The sequence below is a fragment of the Mytilus californianus genome, unplaced genomic scaffold (assembly GCF_021869535.1).
Source record: "Mytilus californianus isolate M0D057914Y unplaced genomic scaffold, xbMytCali1.0.p SCAF_7, whole genome shotgun sequence".
Classification (NCBI taxonomy): Eukaryota; Metazoa; Mollusca; class Bivalvia; order Mytilida; family Mytilidae; genus Mytilus; species Mytilus californianus.
In genome coordinates this window covers 71907509-71928238 of record NW_026262723.1, presented here as the reverse complement: position 1 = coordinate 71928238, position 20730 = coordinate 71907509, and the positions used below count along the sequence as shown (strand labels likewise).

Here is a 20730-nt window from a genome sequence, read left to right as displayed (position 1 = left end):
TGAACTTTTTGAATCAAATAAAAACTAAATATGATCATGTAATTTTATATTGTATCAAAAAGAAAAAGATTACAATTGAAAAAAATGTATATTGTCAAACAACATTCATATTATACTCTAATAAATTTCATGAAAAAGGGATGACAAATTCAAAACGTTTTATATGTTTACTTATGTATTAGACATATAACATTACGGTAAGATCTTTATATGTTCAACAAGAAATAATTGATGTGTAAACATTGAAAATTGTCAGGTTTTAGACATTTAAATTTCTAATTTTATAGGTTTATGATCTTGCACTGTTAAAATTATTACATTTATCTAAGATACAAGAAAACGTTTGGTAGGAATTAGGCAATTTTACCTGATTATACTTAAAATATATCTGATAGATTATATAAACACATTTATGCATGATATCTTGGACTTGTAGATTTCCCTAAAAGTACTATGTCCTACTTTAAGAATTGTATTATATATACTTGCTATGTATAGCCTAAGTCTTAGTATCAGCTTATTTTGAAATATTTTGTGTTGGATAAAATGAATTCTTATAATTATATAACGGATTACAAATGTCAAAGAAATTAAATGCATGCAATACCAAACTTCAACTTCAACTTTTATTAACACTCTTAGTCTCTAGACAGTTTACACTGTAACAAGAGGCAGACAAATGGTACAAAAGGGATAATTTTCATTGATTCATGTGCAATGTCTAAACCAATAAGTCCCAAGGCCCCAATTTCCAACAGCACATCTTTTTAATATATATATATGTCTCAAAATCATAAAAGTCACATTACAATGAGAAAATATATAAGCACCTCTTAGTGAGAATTCTAGTTGATGAATTTATTTGAAATGTAGTAAAATTTTAATTTTCTCAGACCTTATGCAAATATAACTTTTTCAAATGTAAAATCAATAAGAAAAGTTATATTTTTTCAGTGATTATAGCCTATGAAATCAATGAAGCACATTTAGTACTGTTGGTTGAGAGAGTGGAACTTATCGACTTTCAACTTATCCTGTTTAACGAGAAATGACTATGTTTAGTGGTTTCCAATAACATAAATGATTTCTTTTAATGAAGATGGGAATTGCACAGTAATTGTTACTTCATAATATATTAATGTGTTAATTTCTTAATCTTTTGATGTATGTTACAAAAAGGTTGACAGGATGGAAAAGGATGGATTTCAATGATTTGGAACATTTTCTTTAATTTGTTTATTAATTAACAGGATGGAGAAAGAAGCTAAGTCAACACCAAGGTATATTTTATAGTCTCCAGAGGTTGATATTTATTTTGCTTTTTATGATTTTGTTTGATGATATAGATATAGTTAATGGCGTGAATGAATTTTTTATTTTGAAAAATGGAGCATGATATAATTAATTTTTTTTCTCTTATGGTTGTGTCCTGTTATCTATTTCTCACTTGAAGAGATATTTCTCAGAGTGCACTGAATGGAAAGTGACATGAATAAGTAATATGAAAAATGTGTGAATTTGGTTGGCATATTCTGCGCAAAAACAAAAATGTCTATTCGTTAGGTCAATGATGACCTTCAAAGGTCAAAAAGATCTACTTTTCCTTCATTACAATGGAGATATCTGTGATTTCACAAACATACAAAACACTGACATTTTTATCGGAAAATCTTCTATTTAATTGTCAAATTTGCTTCCAATCTGAAGCATAAAAAAACCTCAAAAACATCTGATGTTAATTTTAGACACTGGAAGAGGACCTTAGAATAACATCATACTGCTTAGGTGCCAAAGAAATGAACAACATTTTGCTGAATTTTCTTTTTTTTTTCACACAGAGAATGTTCACCATAAGAGAAATAGCTTTAGCAACTCTTTAGAATTGGATATCGCTTGATATCAACTCAAGTTATTTATTTCAATATAATTTTGCCTCTGACTTATGCATTATAAGGACAATTTGATAAGCTGTTGTTTGCTATTCTTTTTTTTGTTTTATTTCAATAATTTTTATTTGAATTGTTTTATAGTTGGCATGCATTATTTAGAAATTATAAATTTGCAATGTGTGACCATTTATAATTAATTTAGAAGTATTTGTAGGTTTTCGATTTAAAATACACAAAACACTATAAGAATTGCTGTTGGAAACATTATGACTCTCCATATGCAATAGCAAATTTGCCCAATTATACTGTTGGTTTAAACTCACCCCCATAAGCAAAATATGAACAAAATGATCTGGTCATCAGAGATTAAAGTAATTTATATTTTTAATCATTGGAACAAAATGAAAGAATAATTAGCTCTTTAAGAAATTAAGTATTCATTTATTGCATTATGGTACTGAAGAATCTATGACGAATTTGCTTATTTCTTTTTTCTGTTGTTAACTTTCCATTTTTCAGTAGTTTCATGAATACTCTCATGTTATTCATGTTCTTATATCAGCTATGTCTAGGTAATTATCTATTTAGTGCATAAACTGCAAGGATAGTTTATCTTAAATTATATATAAGTGTGTCTATGTATATATATTTTTTTTTTATTTCTGGATAAACTGAAAAGACTGTCTAAAATTGTACATAAGTGTGCCTTTGTCTAAGTTATTTTTTCAGTACTGAATAATCTGCAATGACAGACTGTCAGTTCATCAAAAACTATACTTAAAGTTAAATGTACCTTTTTTTTCATTTCAGTATTTTATTGTAATTATTAAACATTTTTGTTCATAGGCCACCAGTACAGTTCCAAAGCAAGTATCCATCTTTACCTGACATATCACCTAGACATATGGATGGCCAACTGGTTCCTGTTTTTAAAAGAAAAGCTAGTCCAATAATAAGAAATAACTCAGACATGGAACCAGAGGAAAGAATTAGACAGTTAGAAATGCGAGTTGCAGTGTCAGAAAAATCAAACCGTGCTTTGTTAGAAGAGGTGCTAAGACTTCAAGGTGACTTAAAAGGTTCTACCCGACATAATGATGATATGCTACGTGAGGAACAAAGTGCCAGAAGAAATATTGAAAATGCTATCACAGTCAGTAATGAACTTATTCAGCATCTAGGTTCAAGAATTAAAGAAGCTGAACACAAACTTGATGATGAACGGTTGGCATTAAGTTCACTTGTTAATCATACGAAAGGTGTTGAACAGGCAGTAAAAAGTAGTCAGCAAGAACTGGTCACCAAAAAAGATGTTCAGTCTTCAAGGTAACATAATAGAATATATGGTATGTTCAGTCTTCAAGGTGACATAATAGAATATATGGTATGTTCAGTCTTCAAGGTGACATATTAGAATATATGGTATGTTCAGTCTTCAAGGTGACATAATAGAATATATGGTATGTTCAGTCTTCAAGGTGACATAATAGAATATATGGTATGTTCAGTCTTCAAGGTGACATAATAGAATATATGGTATGTTCAGTCTTCAAGGTGACATAATAGAATATATGGTATGTTCAGTCTTCAAGGTGACATAATAGAATATATGGTATGTTCAGTCTTCAAGGTGACATAATAGAATATATGGTATGTTCAGTCTTCAAGGTGACATAATAGAATATATGGTATGTTCAGTCTTCAAGGTGACATATTAGAGTATATGGTATTTTCAGTAGTCATTAAGAATTGCCCATATGAAAAAAAGTTTACAAAAAAAGAAAGAATAAACTTTATTGATAATTGCAAAATTCCGTGTTTCAATGACAGCAAAATTGTAAAAAAGTGTGATACAAAATCTAAAAACCACCAAACATGAAAATAAACACAGACGAAAACTTTTCACTAGAATCACAAATTGAAAAACATCAATGCAATAACAGCATGCTTTAAAGAAGAATTAGTAAAGTTTTTTTGTTTATGTAACTATACTGTGGATTCATTTATTTTCGTGGGTTGAGAACAGATTGTATGTCCATGGATACTTGATTTCATGGTTTTGCAAAAGTCTGCATACAAGCCTATAGAAAATTTGTCATTCGTTGAACATTTTATTTCGTGGTTCACCTGTACCAACGAAATCCATGAATATTGGTATCCAACGAATAATAATGAATCCACAGTACTATGAATAAATATTTTCAGATTACAAGATGTGCGGACAGATTTAGATGAAGTTTTGCAATCAAAACAACAGTTAGAACGGGTAACATTACAAATGGCAGACGACATCAGAAATTTAAAAATGAGAGTGGAGCAACATACTGCAACTTTTGCTACAGTGTCCACAGATCTCAAAAATAAGTCAAAGAAACTAGAAGATGACAATAGATTGCAGGTACTTAAATCTGACTGATTTTGTAAGTCATGAAGATAACTAAGTTACTTTATGATTAACTAAATATAGTTTTACATTGTACAAGATATATCCTGAGTAAACTATTCTGGAAAAGGAGAGTTATCTCCCATTATCAGTTGTGTATGTTAGTTCTAACTGTATACAGTAGTTGTGACTGTTACCTCAGGTTAAAAGTGGAATGTTATCTGGTTTTAACTGTAGGTGAGAAATAGATTTTGTACATAAATATTTCAATCATAGTTTGCTGTTTTCTATATAACCTGTTGTGTAGATGTAATTAAGATCTGGTTTAATGATATTCAAGTCTTTAATTTCATCTATTAGTTTGAAAAGAGGTTCTTGGACAACTTGAAATGAAAACATCCTGATTGTATGTTGTTATCATGTAAATGAATTGTTTGTGACTCTTACTTCTTGATACATGGACATCAATGGTAGGAAAATTTAATTTAAAATAATGTGCATGTAATTTAATCACTCACTGAAGATTGAATTCTGTCAATGATAATCAAAAGTCAAGTCATCAAGTAAACGTTTTGTTCCATTCTCCTGTAACAATAGTTGTTACAACCTACATTTTGTGGAAAGTGCTAAATCGGCAAAAAAAAAATTGGTTATGTTATCTTCACAGCATTAGTGAACATCATTTATCAGCCAACTGTTATTTTGATAAACAATCTGTGATACTGCCAATTTGTTATTACCACTATCTACATAGTGACAGACAGGTTTTTCTTAAAAAGTCACATTTGACACATATAGCATGAGAAATCAACATAAAAAAAAGGAGATGTGGTATGATTGCCAATGAGACAACTATCCACCAGAGTCCAAGGGACGAGGATATGAACAACTATAGGTCACTGTACAGCCTTCAACAATGAGCAAAAACCATACCATACAATGGCCATTTTACATAAAATTAAAAGTTCTTATATTTAGCTCTTGTCTCATGCAGATGGAGCCGATCTAATATGAACATAATATGATATGTATTTGATGTTAGTTTAGTACTATCTCAGTCTATCTTTCTTCCTAATCATGATAACATTGTAATTATTGCATGCAGACAGAAGAGGTAACTAGCTCTAGAGTAGTAGATTTCAAATTAAACCTACAGTAGATATTGTTAAAATGGTTAAAAAGATTTTTTTTCATCCCATTATTTGTCCCATACCTTGAAATTATATATTTTATAAACTTGTATTCCTATTTTCTTTTTTAGTAGAGAATAATTAAATCAAAAGCATTTCGCCATTTATAAAACTTTGAAAACAGAACTTCTATGAAGAAAAGTTTCTATGCTTACATATAAACATTTAGGTTTTTTTTTTTTGGTCAAAACTTACTTACTACCGGTATATTGTTTTTTTAGTACTCTTATATATATGTTAGCCTTACTGTTATTTCTGTTACTCCCATATGCTATAATGTAGATACCAAAAACATATTTATTCAATTTACTTAATGCTGAGTTATAATATAAAATTGCTATTCTTTCATGTATTTATTTACAGTAAATAAACAGTTTGTCAAATTGTTCTTTTTGAAGCTTTTGTTTTCACTTCAAGCAAATGTTTAGGGTATTTTAAAGAAAACTTTACTGCAACATCCGCTTTCAATAAAGCATTTTTTATATATTTATATTTTTATAGAGGGTAAGTATGCTCATCACACAATAAAGCTGATCGTTTTATTTAACACAAATATAAAAGAATTATATCAGAACATTTTTCAAGGATGCACTGAACATAGATTTGCATGTTGTTACACACAAATAATATTGAATCTGGCAACAAATATGGCCACACGAACTTGTTCTGGGGTTCACAGCACAGTGTATGCATTATTGGCAAATAATTTTTTTTATTAATGGGGCTATTTACAAGATAATTCTTTATGAACATTATAGTTTTTGTCTCACCTCCAGCGAGACATAGGGATAGCAACAACAGCTTTAACAATTGTCAAGTTTTCTGCTTAGTTTGATAGGAACTACTTGTGTTAGACCATTGATATTTTATATAAAGTTGCATTACTATCAGTATATTTCATTTTGACGACTATTTTGAGGCCCTGCCTCCTAGGCCATGGTTCAGTGACATTGAATTAATTAGGAATTTTAAGTGTTAAGGTTTCTGCTTAAGTTAGTTAGATAGGAACTACATGTGATAGATCAATGATATTTTGTATGAAGTTGCATTACTATCTGTACATATCTGTTTGACAACTATTTTGAGGCCCTGCCCCCTAAGTCATGGTCCAGTGACTGAATTAGTTAGCAATTTTCAATGTTAAGGTTTCTGCTTAAGTTAGTTTGATACGAACTACTTGTGATAGATCAATGATTTTTTGTATGAAGTTGCATAACTATCAGTACATTTCAGTTGTCAACTTTTTTTGAGGCCCTGCCCCCTAGGCCATTGTCCATTGACTGAATTAATTAGCAATTTTAAATGTTAAGTTTTCTGCTTAAGTTAGTTTGATAGGAACTACTTGTGATAGATCAATGATATTTTGTATGAAGCTGCATTACTATCTGTACATATCAGTTTGACGACTTTTTTGAGGCCCTGCCCCCTAGGCCATAGTTCAGTGACTTTGAATTATATAGCAATTTTAAATGTTAAGTTTTCTGCTTCAATTAGATTGATATGAACTACTTATGATAGGTCAATGATATTTTGTATGAAGTTGCATTACTATCAGTACTTCTCAGTTAAATGACTATTTTAGGACCCTGTCCCCTAGGTCATAGTCCAGAAACTATGAATTATTTAGCATTTTTCATTTAGTTTTCTGCTTTAATCTGTTTGATGTGAACTCCTTACAATAGACAACAATATTTTCTATAAAGTTACATTGCTGTCTGTACATCTCAGTTTGTCATATTTCTAGGCCCTGCCCACTAGTTCATGGTCTGGCGAGTTTGAATTTTGAATAGCAATGTCCGTCACATTGTCTTTTTCTGAATTTTATGTCGACAGGCAAGACAAATCTCTGTGTCAATAGTTATGTTTATTTGCAATAAATGACAACTTAATATTTCAATTTGTAAGTTCTTTTTAATAGTATAAGCAATCTCCCTTTGGAAGATCTTTGTGTGTCATATTCCTGTTAGATGTTTTCACACAGGGTAAATATCGTTGTGTTAACTGAATATGATTAACTATTGCAATGCACTGTTACTTTGGTGTCATTTAAAGTGTTACCTGTAAAATTTGCCTTGGTGATGAGGGGTTTTGTTTAAAATTTGCCCATCTGCTGAGGTTAGCCATAGGAATCATCACACAATGAAGACACTTTCAAAAAGGATACTAAATAGCAAGGATGTAACAGAATTTCACTGAGAAGAATCATATTTTATTGTGGACACTTTTCATCTTTATGAATGGTTTTTTAATACATCCAGTAAAAAACAGACCAACAAGGTTTTTAAGTGTATTTGAAAAGTATAATGTTTAAAAGATATGGTATTATTTCAAAGATTTGTTTGAAAGAAAAGAATGATATTATTTTGACTTATTTTGTTAACTTTGTAGTTAAAAATGTTACTTTGAAGGACTAATAATGTAAAGTTGAATAAATACTTTATGCTTAGAATTAACTTTAGACTTTTTTATTTTATAGCTTGACAATCTACGTAAGCAGTCGACCGTACAAAGTCAAACAGAACATCAGACAACGCAGTTACGAGGACAGGTAGAAACTAGGTAATAAACTTACAAAATACACCTTCTTTTACTAGTAAATTTGTAACAAAGGTTCCTGAACTTAGTCAACTGTAACGAAATAATCATATTTTCATACTGTGTCAGTCTAGCTGCTCTTACAGTTTTGAAGATAGAAACTTTTTATTACACTAAAAATGTGTGAAAATTGGTTGATTTATGGTAATATTCTGATATTCTGATGAATTATCCCCCTGATCTTCAAAAGTTACCTCCCTTGACAAATCACAGATTCTTTGATTTTGTGAATAAATGGATGATTTGATGGTATATTTAAGAATATTATTATTGATTATTTACTGTTCTGTATTACAGATTGTCAGAGCTAAGAGAGGTGCTGGTTGATCTTAGAGCAAAACATGACATAGAAATTACTGAGAGAAGAAATTTAGAAACAACACTTTCTCAAAGGTAATAATTATGTATAATGTTGAGCTTCAAACAATTTTAAAAAGCTAAACATATCTAAAAAAATAATTGGGACAAAAATACAGTGAATGCTGATTGCAGAATTCTGATTGAATTTAGGGAAGAAGATAAGAAAATGATGTATGTTATAAAATGTAAAAAAAAATATTTTTTTTATGATACTGATATAAAATGGAAGTGGGGTATATGCCAAGAAGACAGCAACACAATAACACAAAATAAAGCTAATCAGATAACTTAGGGTCAACATAAAATATCAAGTGTCTGTAATGATTTCCTTTAATTTTCAGTTTTACTATTCTTTCAACATTATTCTGTAAATTCAGTAAAAGATTCAATTTTGTTTTATTGAGAAATTTGCAATGGGATAGGTTTTGCATAAAAAAAAACTTGCATTATAGATTTTAATAGAATAATTTGTATGCAGCATTTTATAGAATCGTAATTTTTATCTTGCATTTTTGTTATTGTTCAATAATTTATAATACAAAATGCATGCATAGTTTTTGAATTTGCATTATGTGTACAGAGAAAATTTAGTTAATCGTATTTTGCTTTTTTAACAGAGTACATGAGCTGCAGCAGCAATTAAATGATGCCAGTAGAAAGAGAGAAGAAAGCATGCACACAGTAGACATGTTATTACGGGAAAAGGAGCATGTATCTGCTGCTGAAAGAATGACCTTGACCTCTAAAGTAGCAGACACTGTGGAAGATGTTAATAAAAAACTTTTATCTAAAGAAATCAAAATGAGAGAAGAAATGCAAGATAGATATTTAAATTTAGAAAGAGTAAGGACTAAGATAAATTAAAGATTATTCTTATCTTACTGCATATCAGTCAAAGGATATAAATGTAAATGAGGTAGCAATCAAACTGCACAACAAAACCAAGAAAAGGCATATGATAACAGATACTTCAAAAATCTGCCAAAACACCAAAATCACATATTTTAAAATGTTACTAGCTTTCTAATGAGATGAGTTTTAGAAATACTTTGGTGATATACACATGATTAAAAATAAGAGTTACATGACAGTCCAGACAAACAAAGGTTCTGATTTTGCTACAAAGCAGATGAGGTATGTTTCTGTGTTAACAGTTTAATGATTTGTTTGCAGTTAATTCAACAAGAACAGATACAAAGAAGAGAGTATGAAAGAGCAACAAGAGAAGAGACTGACAGAAAATGGCAAGCTATAAAACATGCACATGATGAACTCAACATTGATTTAAAAGAATCTTTAAAGGTAATGGTTGCCTAGCAGCTTAATATGTTTAGAAATGTTGTCCCCTGCTGACAAAGCTGGATATGACTTCAGGTTTGGATTCCTTCCTTTTATGTCCTCTATACACTTTTTATTCTTAAAAAACTTGACAAGTTCATGTATGGTATAAAGAACAGTATGGATATTTACAGCTAAAGTATGTGTTTTATTAACCGGAATTCTGAAGGAAAATATCTTATGAATTTGGTGATGCACGGCAGGCGGCAGGGGGCTGTCAAATAGTGTTCGTGCAAAAACTTGAAAAAGCTTTGACGAAATCTTTTCAAATTTAGATATGTTTTTTCCTGTGACTAAAAGAAGGTCAAGTTCGAATTTTGTGTTGATTCTTTGAAGAAACAAGACAACAACTGTTTGAAAGTGGGTTTCTGGAAAATTATTGGAGTGACCACAAGATTAGATGGTTTCATATTTAAGGTTATAATCTCATAAACTAATTTCTTTCATTATTGACTGCATGATTTCTGCCTAACAAATGTGTGTGTACTTATATACTCTCTTAAATTCCAATATTATGTCGATTATGATAAATAGGTCAAGATTGATTTTGGCCTTTCCATTCCTAAACCCTTCAAAAATTCGTTTATTTTATTTTACTTGATCCTGTTTGGGGTTCCAGATTTGCAAATATCATTTTCATGCAAGGAAATCCAGTTTGCTGTCAATCTGACAGCCTCTTGTTTTGGTCTGGTATTATAAATTTTCTCATATATATACACACGAGCTTAGAGAATTCCTTTGAATTTAAGGTTGCCATACTTTTTTTTTCCCTGTGAATGTGTGATTATATTAACAACATCTTTTATATGACTTTGTTTTTAAAATTTAAAGATCTAGTTCTATGGTTGGTAAAGTGATCATTTATTCCAGAATTAGAAATTTTTTAAAAATTGAGAGTTATTATTTGTAGTGTGTTGAGATTAAATATTGGAGGGATACCATTATTTATAAATTTTACAGTCATACATTCAACCAGGGTTGAAGTATATGACCACACTTTCTCTTGTGAGATATGTACTTAATCAATTAAACAAGTACAAAAAGCAGTGATCACTTGAGACATCTGTTCAACAACAAGTGCCAGAAAATTTAATAGCTCCTTATTTCAGGTACATAAGAAATCTTTCTCCATTTTTCATATTTCCAAACCTTGTTTCCTTTTTTTTTCAGGCTGAAAAATTGAAATCAAAAGAAACAATAACCAAATTAGACGAATCAATATCAATTATAGAGAAACAAACATTAGAAAATAAAAGACAGTTTGAAAAATTAATGAGTGCTGAAATTACACAGAGGTATGTATGCATTGTGCCAGTATAGTTTTCACAATTTCTGTATAAATTCCATAGAGAGCTATTTTGAAAAGTAGTATGGGAGTCTTTTCGAAATCTTTTGAATCACAAATGACAGCAATTGATGCATGTCTTTTTTACTACAATCAGCAAATCTTATAAGCTTAAATTCAATTTATTTATTGGAATTTTCTTTTAGATTTTTTTAACTTTCATATTGTAACTTATTTTAATAAATAAAAGGTGTTATTTTATTCATTTAAAAGTTTTTAAATGGTTGCTTTATAAGGGGACATAACTCAAGATTTTTTTGTTTTTATACAAGGATGTATAGTTAATTATCTACTTTTTTTATGTAGCAATAAAATAAGTGCTGTGACCCAAGTTTTTTTTTTTTTTTTTTAATTTTCGGAAAGCATTTCAAAAGAGCTATCTTCTTAAATTTTATTCTCAAAATTCTATCTCTGATGTTTTTTTATAGTGCTTTTTCCTTGTATTATCCTAACAAACAAAATATCAAAATTTTAAACTACTATGGAAAATAAGCTCTGTGATGTTTACTAAACTATAATTTTGCAAAGAATAAAAAAATATTTCCATTTTTATTTATACTTCCATTCTATCTTAAGCAATTATTAGATATTAATATCCATATTGCTCAGATGAAATAACTTGCTTCAGGTGACCTTACCATTGATTTTGTAATATACATTCTTAACAGTTTTATTTCAATGCTGATATTTTTAATGTAGCTCTGGAAGTCTGGGTAGAATTTAAAGAGGATAGACTCCTTGCATCAAAATTTGTGAGCAGATGTATGGTTACTGATATTAGCTTCAAATATTCTAAACATTAGTGACCACATTTTCTCTTTTATTTAGTTTAGAAGTGACTTGCAGCCTTTTTTATGTCCATTATTTATTATGTATATAAAAATGTTGTATTTGTAAAAGATTCATATATATATTATTTTTTCTTCTTCAGAAAAACAAATACAAAAAATATTAGTGAAAGTTTGTCACAAATGAATGAAAAATTACAGATTGCTACCTCAACTCTACAGCAAGCTATAGGTGGTGTAACCCAGTCGTTTCATACTATGAATGAAAAGGTAACAGCAAAGATTTAATGTAGATAGACTATTTGATACTGATGATAAAAGATTACGAGAAACCACAATAAAGATATTTTAGCCATTTTAGAGTGATTTCTATTAAATGAATAAATTGTTAAAATGAATCTTTATTACTAACAATATGATTAGTTATTAAGGATAATCTTTAGTTCAGTTAAATCCCTTTTCACAGCTGATTTATATTGGTATTTTATGTCCTTGTGACATTATTCCTTGATCAATATGTTGCACTTACCCATTTCAAAGTATAGTTATTCTTAAAAAAAAAAGTCATTGAAGTAGTAGCTTAATGAAAATTAGCTTTTTTTCTACTCAAATATATTACAAAATGATATAAAAAAATCTTTCATTTGACAGATGCGTCGAGAAATGAGACAAACAATAGCAGAATCAAAAGACAGTACGACTCGAGGAATGACAGACTTAGATGCTAGAATTTCTCATCTGAAAAATAGAATGAATGATAATGAAGAAAAACTTGAAGCTAGAGTGGCAACAGTACGTAAAGTTTATTCACTTCTGCCTATTATGAAATCTCTAGTTTTGAAAATTGTATATCTTAAAATGAAATTTTTTTATTATATGGGAACAATAATTTGAACAGTATAAAGAAGTTATAATGGTTTAAAAGATTATTATTAGTTTTTCAGTGATTTGTTGACTCAGGTTAAAAGAATGTAAAGGTCCATTGTTCTTAAGATTGAAATAGTCATCTCTGTTTGAATGCAACTATTTAAGGAGTAAAATTTATAAAACAAAATCAGGTTTTGTACACATTGAGGATGTGAGGTTATATTTTATAGTTATCTGATCAATGAAGCATATATGAAATTGCCAAATTTAAATCTAAATTGATTCAGATCTTCCCTTTTTTAACAAGTTAATGCACACTGCTCGTTACACTTTTTTTTAGTTTAAAGTTTATCTGGTGTGTTTGAGTAACTGTAATTTGAATAACAGGAAAATGATGAAGGAAACCAGCCTGTATTAAAACAGCCTAAGAGTTTATCTAAATTGGTAAAACAAATGTTTGCACCAAATGAATGAAAGAATGACACATAATATTGTTGTAAAAAATCACTGCAACATACTATAAATCTTTCAAATATTTAAAGGAAAAAGTAATGGGGAATATCATAAATTCTTGTGTTCCTTAGGTACAGGGATTAAAAACCACCAGTCATTGACTATTCTTTGAGCTTCATTGCCGCTTAACAGTTGTACTTCCAGAAAAGAGAGATAACCAACTTTAAATTATGATTTTAGAGTAAAATTAGTGATTTTGGTAATGAGTTTCTGGGAAGGGCTTTTGTCAAAGCTGCAAAAGATATATGGATATTTATGTTTAAATATAAATTGACAGTTTGATTGACTTGCAAACCATTTTCGCTCTGAAACTAGGTACACTTTAAATCAAAAAATTAAAAGAAGGGAGAAAATTTTCGACTACAGCTCATAGGATCTATAAATTAACAGATGAAAGGTTTTTAAAAAAGATTTTATGATTTACATACACTGTATATCATTGCTTGAAGAGTGTATATGTTTATTTGTAGTGTTGTGTTCTAATCTTGTTCAACACTAAGAGGATAATTAGCTAAACTCAGCTCTGAAATATAACTTCAACTCTTTGTTCTCATAAATGTTACCTTACTCTTTCGTTTAAAATCATATGTTTAACAAGTACAAAAACTTAAAATTTTGATTCGTTTGTTACAAAATTATTTGAAAATATTCTACATGTACACTATAGTTTACGGCAAAGCAAAAAAATCCTGAGGTAATAAAGTAGTATTTGCGATAATGGAGTGTAAATCTTCTATTATTTTTATTTGATTGAATCTGTTTTTAGTAATAAGTTTCTTGTCCATAAAAGACAGTATAGATAGTTTGTAGATATTGCTCGGATTTCATTTTAAATTTGGTTTTTTATCCTTCAGAATGAACATTATATATCAGTCTTTCATAATATTGATATGAAGCTTGTAAAATGTTTTTATGCCCCCGCCATAGACAACAGGGGCATTAAGTGTTACCCTTCATCTTCTGTTCATCCGTCTGTCCCATTTTAGTTTCCACACTCTTACTTAAGTTTGTCTTATCCAAATTTTATGAAACTCATACACAATGCTAAGAACCACAACACTCAGACAGAGTTCAAATACGGGTTTAGAGGCATTTATTGTTCTAGAGTTATGCCCCTTTTTAACTTGGAAAATTGCAAAGCTTGAGTGGGGGCATTCATGTTCTCACACACATTCTTCTTTTATTAAATGTCATATGTTTATAACAATACCAAGATTTTTTCTTCATAACTGAGTCCAAAAGTATGGTTGTAAAGCTTAATGATGTATAAATCAGCTTTGTCTTCATGATGAAAACTTAACATTCAATGTTTTTTATGACCCTAACAACATATGTTTAAATCAATAGAATTAACATCGGTACAATTGCGATGGGATTGCTGACTTGTTAAGACAAGCATTAAGGCAAAGATTAGGTCAAACAGCCGTAATATCACAAAGCAGAGATATATTTATGTTATAAATGAACAGTTTGAGAGATAGTGGGAAGATAATGAAATATGTTTGTTCAGAAACTTTGTGATATGCCAAATTTAAACACAATCCAATTTGTTTAATCTCTTAATGATTTTTTTTATGTTCAAAATCTCTTGGTGTGCTATTTTAAGTTCTAGCGTTTATCTAATAAGGACATTTAGTAGAACTTTTTTTTTTTATTTTATTTTGTTCAGAATTTAGAAATTATACATGCTGTTTGGTGTTAAAATGTAGTTTTAATCAATATGCAGACATGCAGACATTACCAAGTGATAGATTTAGACATTGGCAATGTTCATAGATACCATACAAGACTGGAAGTGAAAAAAACCAAACCTAGATAGATGAACTATCAACATTCAAAGATCAAACATATGGGTACATGCAAACAAACAACAACATTAAAAACCTTGCCATTATGAGCTACTATAAAAAAAGTTATGATATCTGATTCTTTTGAAGGGTTAGCACATTTCATGTATATTATGCGTATACAAATGCATAAAACCTGTGAAAGTATAACATTATAAACTGTATAGTTTATTTCTTTTACTAGGGTTTTGCTAATATACTGCCTTTTCATTAACTTATGCCAATTTTTTACATTATCTCTGTGTCAACAGTTTATCTCCTTGTTGAAAGCCGTATGGTTGCCTATAATTGCTTACATCCACTTCATTTGAACTTGGGGGAATAGTTGTCTCATTGGCAATCATGCCGCATCTCCTTATTTTTATATCAATAAGCTTTATCAATTTCATGTAATCAATAAGTTTTTTACTAGTTGATCGGCTTATTGAGGTAAATTCAAACTGTTATTGGGTTAAACATTTTAGCAATTGGTTGAACAAAGCCTTCTTAATTTAATGTGCACAGTATGTGACCAGTTGCACGAAAATTGGTAACATCAGTATAAAGAATTATATAATTTATTATGTAAATTGTTTTAGAAATTACTAAATGAGAAAAAGCAAGAAAATGAGGTACTAAAATGATAGTTTATGGATTTGGAAGCATGCTTCATTTGTGGTAATATTACACATGGTTAAAGTTGCAAAAGAGGAAATAAATATTAATTGTGAAAGGTTAATAAGTATTTATGCTGATACTATTAAAAGGGCTGATTCTCTGTGAAAATGTGCTGATTGGTTTAGAAAAACAGCAAACAAAGAATTAAAATACTTACAATATTGTTGAATCGTTTTTAATGCACACAGACGGAGGAACTTATTGAGGTACTGGGTACAACACATGGATTTTCATTGCAGTTGACTAGATACTTTTTTTCAGGAGTTTTAGAACACAACAATATTTTACATAGTACACATAGATAACTGCAGAATTATAGATTTAGATCTGCAGAAAAAATTTGCAGTGAATATTCATAGTGCAATTCATCACAGAACAAAAATGTGGTTTTGAGTGATATACCATGGAACTTTTGTTGTACCTTCATGTTTTCACGGATTTGAAAATATGAAAATTGAAATTATCAAATTTTTTTTCAAGTAGTTTGTTGCAAGGTAAAAGTTAAAAAAATTGACTATTGGACATGGAAACAGAAATCATTGTTGACTGTTGGACATGATATCATTGTTGACTGTCGAACTTGATATCATTGTTACCTGCTTGTTACTTATGTCACCAAAGGTGGAAGCAGGGCTAGATACCACTCGACTCAGTCTGTTCGTTCATCAGTCCATCCGTCCAAAAGACCTTGAGTAGAAAACTTTAACTTTCGTTAAAAGTTTTCTTGGCTTCTATTAAAAGGGAATGATTTTATATTTGGTCTGCAGCTTGATAATGATGAGTTGTTTGCCAATAGTTTGAAAGTTTACAACACTCATTTTCATCAAAGCTTTCTTAGCTTGCATGGAAGGGAATGATTTTATATTTGGTGGTGCAGCTTGAGAATGAAGATTTGTAGCGTAAATGCAATTTTTACATTTGCTGTGAAGACACTTCCTGTTTGCCGATAATTTTACAACACTCATTGTACACGGAAATTTTTTGTCAAAGTTTTCTTGGCTTGCATGGAAGGGAGTGATTTTATAGTTGGTCTGCAGCTTGATTATGATGTGCTAAAGCATGTAAGCTATTTTATCATCAGCTACTTCCTGTTTGGTGATAGTTTGACATTTTACAACACTCATTGTACAAGGAAAATTTTCGTCAAAGTTTTTCTTGCTTTCAAAGAAAGGGAATCATTCAGTATACATGCAACCTCAATCAATTACATGCAGCAACACAGGTCCATATCTGGTAATAATTGGTCTTGTTTATTTTTGAGTGGCTAATAATATAAATCCTCCAATATGTTTTGTACTTATTTATTTATAAAAAAAATTCTCAAAACATGAGGGTACAACAATACAATACAACAATGGAAAGTGTTCTTAGACGATAGAAGTGTGTTTGACCATCAGACCTAAACTACTGTTGCCATTTAAGCTTTTGACAGCATTTGTTCTTTAGGTGAAACAAAACTTCAGTTGCTCCTGAACTCTTTCTATAATTCCATAGCACTTTGTTGACACCAGTTTTTTATTGTTCTATTCAATCCTTTCACTGTTTGATCAACTTATTAAAAATATGTAGAAGAGGAAACGGTTACTAAAAGTTAATATTATTTATTCAAATCTTAAAACTGGTATTCAACAAGTAAATATTTTTTAAATCACAATTTTTTATTTTTCTATGGAGAGTTTATGGTTGTAAAATGTACTCTTATGGTAAAAGTAATAGCTCATATTTTAAAATTAGTTCATCACTTGCTTGGTAAACAACTAATTTATATATAAAAAAACATCATATAGACTGTAATTTGTTTCCGTTGTCTTGTAAAAAAAAGATGATACATCAAAAATTATAATTAAAAAAAAAGTCAGATAACCCTTTGGCAGAAAAAAAGTCAAACAACAGTTTAAGAAACATAAAACACATAAATAGAGATTGAGCAAAACAAACGCCTCCAAAACAAGGGCTGAATGTAGGTGATTTGGAAGTATAAATATTTCCTGTTTTAGTCGGATTGCTGTCTCATTGACATTTAATCTGCATTTAGATTGCTGCTATACCTTTTTTCTGGAATTGATTAGTTGTTCTAAGATCAACTAACTATCAAAACACGTAATTTTCAGATATGCAATACCATTATATATGTTTGCAACCATGAATTTCCTTTATTTACATTTTTTTCAAAACTATGAATATATTGTACTTCAACAATTAATTTGTTTGTTTTATTTATAAAGGATAATACAGAGGTAATTAAGTCTATTAATAGAATGTAAATTTCAGCTATTGATGTATACCCCCATTATATTTTTAGCAATAATTTGAAATGTCACATCTTCTAGTTAATTTTTAGGATGTACTCCTTTAATCCTTGTTGTTGTGATATGGCCTGAAGGTAAAAATTTTAGGAGTGAATTTAGATATATTATTGCGGACAAAAAAGGATGGTCAATTTTAGACAAAGCAGTTTTTTGAAAATTAAATTTAATATTAATCTAAAAATCTGTACTGCTAATTTCACAATTCTGAAAATATATTTAAGGTGGCTCGGGACTATTCGAAGTTTCTGTCAGAAGTGCCGTATTTTTTGTTTTTTTAATCTTTACAGAGAGTGAATCAAATTGTTCGAAAAAAAATAGGGCGTCCCGGACCATTTAAGCTCAAAATATTACTTTTAAAGAGGTATGTAAAAGGGACCGTTTTTCAATGAAATGATAGGGAAAGTAGAGGTGTTGACATATTTTTATCGGAATATCAAAAAAACGTTCTGTGACACTTGGTCCAAAACTGTAATATAAAAAGCTGAAATATAGCTTTAAAGAATGAGAAAATAAAAAACATAGGTCATCGATAAGGAAAAAAAAATATATTGCCTTAAAACCCAAAATTTGGCGGGAAAATGGTGAAATTGGGTGAAATGTCATTTTGAGTCTTTCACAGATACACATAATAACAATAATTATTTTTTAGTGACAAAAGTACAATGATTTAACATTTTTAATCAATCAAAATATTAAAAAAAATAATAGTGAATTTACGACACAAACTTTTCGTGTGCATGGTAATTCATGTGTGAAATTATGCGCAGTCGAATAGTCCCGATCCACCTTAATTCATTTGTTATTATAGTATTTTATGTTTCTGCCCAATATTTTTTAGTTGTTTTTTTTTTTTACAGATGTGACAGCTTTACCATATTAAGCAGTTAATAAAAAATATTGCTTATTTAGTTTATTGTCACCAATTGCACATATTAAACAATTTTTTATAAGTTTCACGTTGCACAATTTTTTCCATTTTAAATTAGAAATTTAGAATAGTAAAGGCAATTTGAAATAAGAATGTAAATAATTTTATTTATTTGGATATATGTGATTTACAGTTGTGACCCCTTCACTCAGTGTGAACGTCTATTATTATTTTTAGCTCACCTGGCCCAAAGGGCCAAGTGAGCTTTTCTCATCACTTGGCGTCCGTCGTCCGTAAACTTTTACAAAAATCTTCTCCTCTGAAACTACTGGGCCAAATTTGACCAAACTTGTCCACAATCATCAATAGGGTGTCTAGTTTAAAAAATGTGTCCGGTGACCAGGCCAACTAACCAAGATGGCCGCCATGGCTAAAAATAGAACATAGGGGTAAAATGTAGATTTTGGCTTATATCTCTGAAACCAAAGCATTTAGAGCAAATCTGACGTGGGGTAAAATTGTTTATCAGGTCAAGATCTATCTGCCCTGAAATTTTCAGATGAATCTGAAAACCCGTTGTTGGGTTGCTGCCCCTGAATTGGTAATTTTAAGGAAATTTTGCCGTTTTTGGTTATTGTCTTGAATATTATTATGGAAAGAGATAAACTGTAAACAGCAATAATGTACAGCAAAGTAAGATCTACAAATAAGTCAACATGACCAAAATTGTCAATTGACCCCTTAAGGAGTTATTGCCCTTTATAGTCAATTTTTAACCATTTTTCGTAAATTTTTGTAATCTTTTACAAAAATCTTCTCCTCTGAAACTACTAAGACAAATTTAACCAAACTTGTCCACAATCATCATTAGGGTATCTAGTTTAAAAAATGTGTCCGATGACCCGCCCGCGAACGAAGATGGCCGACATGGCTAAAAAATAGTTCATAGGGTAAAATGCAGTTTTTGGCTCATATCTCTGAAACCAAAGCATTTAGAGCAAATCTGACAAGAAATAAAATTGTTCATTAGGTCAAGATCTATCTGCCCTGAAATTTTCAGACCAATCAGGCAACACGTTGTTGGGTTGATGCCCCTGAATTGGTAATTTTAGGAAAATTTTGCAGCTTTTGGTTATTATCTTGAATATTATTATAGATAGAGATAAACTGTAAACAGCAATAATGTACAGCAAAGTAAGATCTACAAATAAGTCAACATGACCAAAATTGTCAATTGACCCCTTAAGGAGTTATTGCCCTTTATAGTCAATTTTTTATAATTTTCATAAATTTTTGTAAATTTTTACAAAATATTTCCACTGTAACTACTGGGCCAAGATCATTATAGATAGAGATAATTGTAAGCAGCAAGAATGTTCAGTAAAGTAAGATCTACAAACACATCACCATCACCAAAACACAATTTTGTCATGAATCCATCTGTGTCCTTTGTTTAATATGCACATAGACCAAGGTGAGCGACACAGGCTCTTTAGAGCCTCTAGTCTAATTTTGGGGAGGTGTTTAATAAGTTAAATTGTCTTGTGTGTTTTGTCTAGTTTATCATACTTATTTTGTATTGAAGTACATTCCTTGCAATGTATAGGTAGTTTTTGGTTTGTCTTAAGTCTTACAAATACTGAATGTTGTTATATCTATACAAATTTAAAAATTAGGATTGAAATTTAAAACTATTTATTTTCCTTAGTTCATCCAAACATTTCATTTATATACATTTGTGTTGTGTATCATATCATTATCATCATAAAAATGTTGTAAAA

General features: G+C 29.8%; 1 protein-coding gene across 9 annotated transcripts in view; it reads left to right on the top strand.

Annotated features, from left to right (window-relative positions):
- The window catches only part of LOC127709494 (coiled-coil domain-containing protein 154-like), a 52753-nt gene that overhangs the window by 16276 nt on the left and 15747 nt on the right, over nt 1-20730 (top strand). For 4 of the 9 annotated variants that reach the window (XM_052215095.1, XM_052215088.1, XM_052215096.1 and 1 more), the window contains exons 3-13: nt 1251-1280; nt 2736-3215; nt 4095-4287; nt 7939-8021; nt 8355-8450; nt 9035-9260; nt 9591-9719; nt 10926-11050; nt 12032-12158; nt 12540-12680; nt 15694-15726. In XM_052215095.1, the coding sequence (XP_052071055.1) occupies nt 1251-1280; nt 2736-3215; nt 4095-4287; nt 7939-8021; nt 8355-8450; nt 9035-9260; nt 9591-9719; nt 10926-11050; nt 12032-12158; nt 12540-12680; nt 15694-15726 (1663 nt within the window). The remainder of the gene's footprint in view (nt 1-1250; nt 1281-2735; nt 3216-4094; nt 4288-7938; nt 8022-8354; nt 8451-9034; nt 9261-9590; nt 9720-10925; nt 11051-12031; nt 12159-12539; nt 12681-15693; nt 15727-20730) is intronic. The other 5 variants (XM_052215093.1, XM_052215089.1, XM_052215092.1 and 2 more) reach the window with 2 other exon arrangements.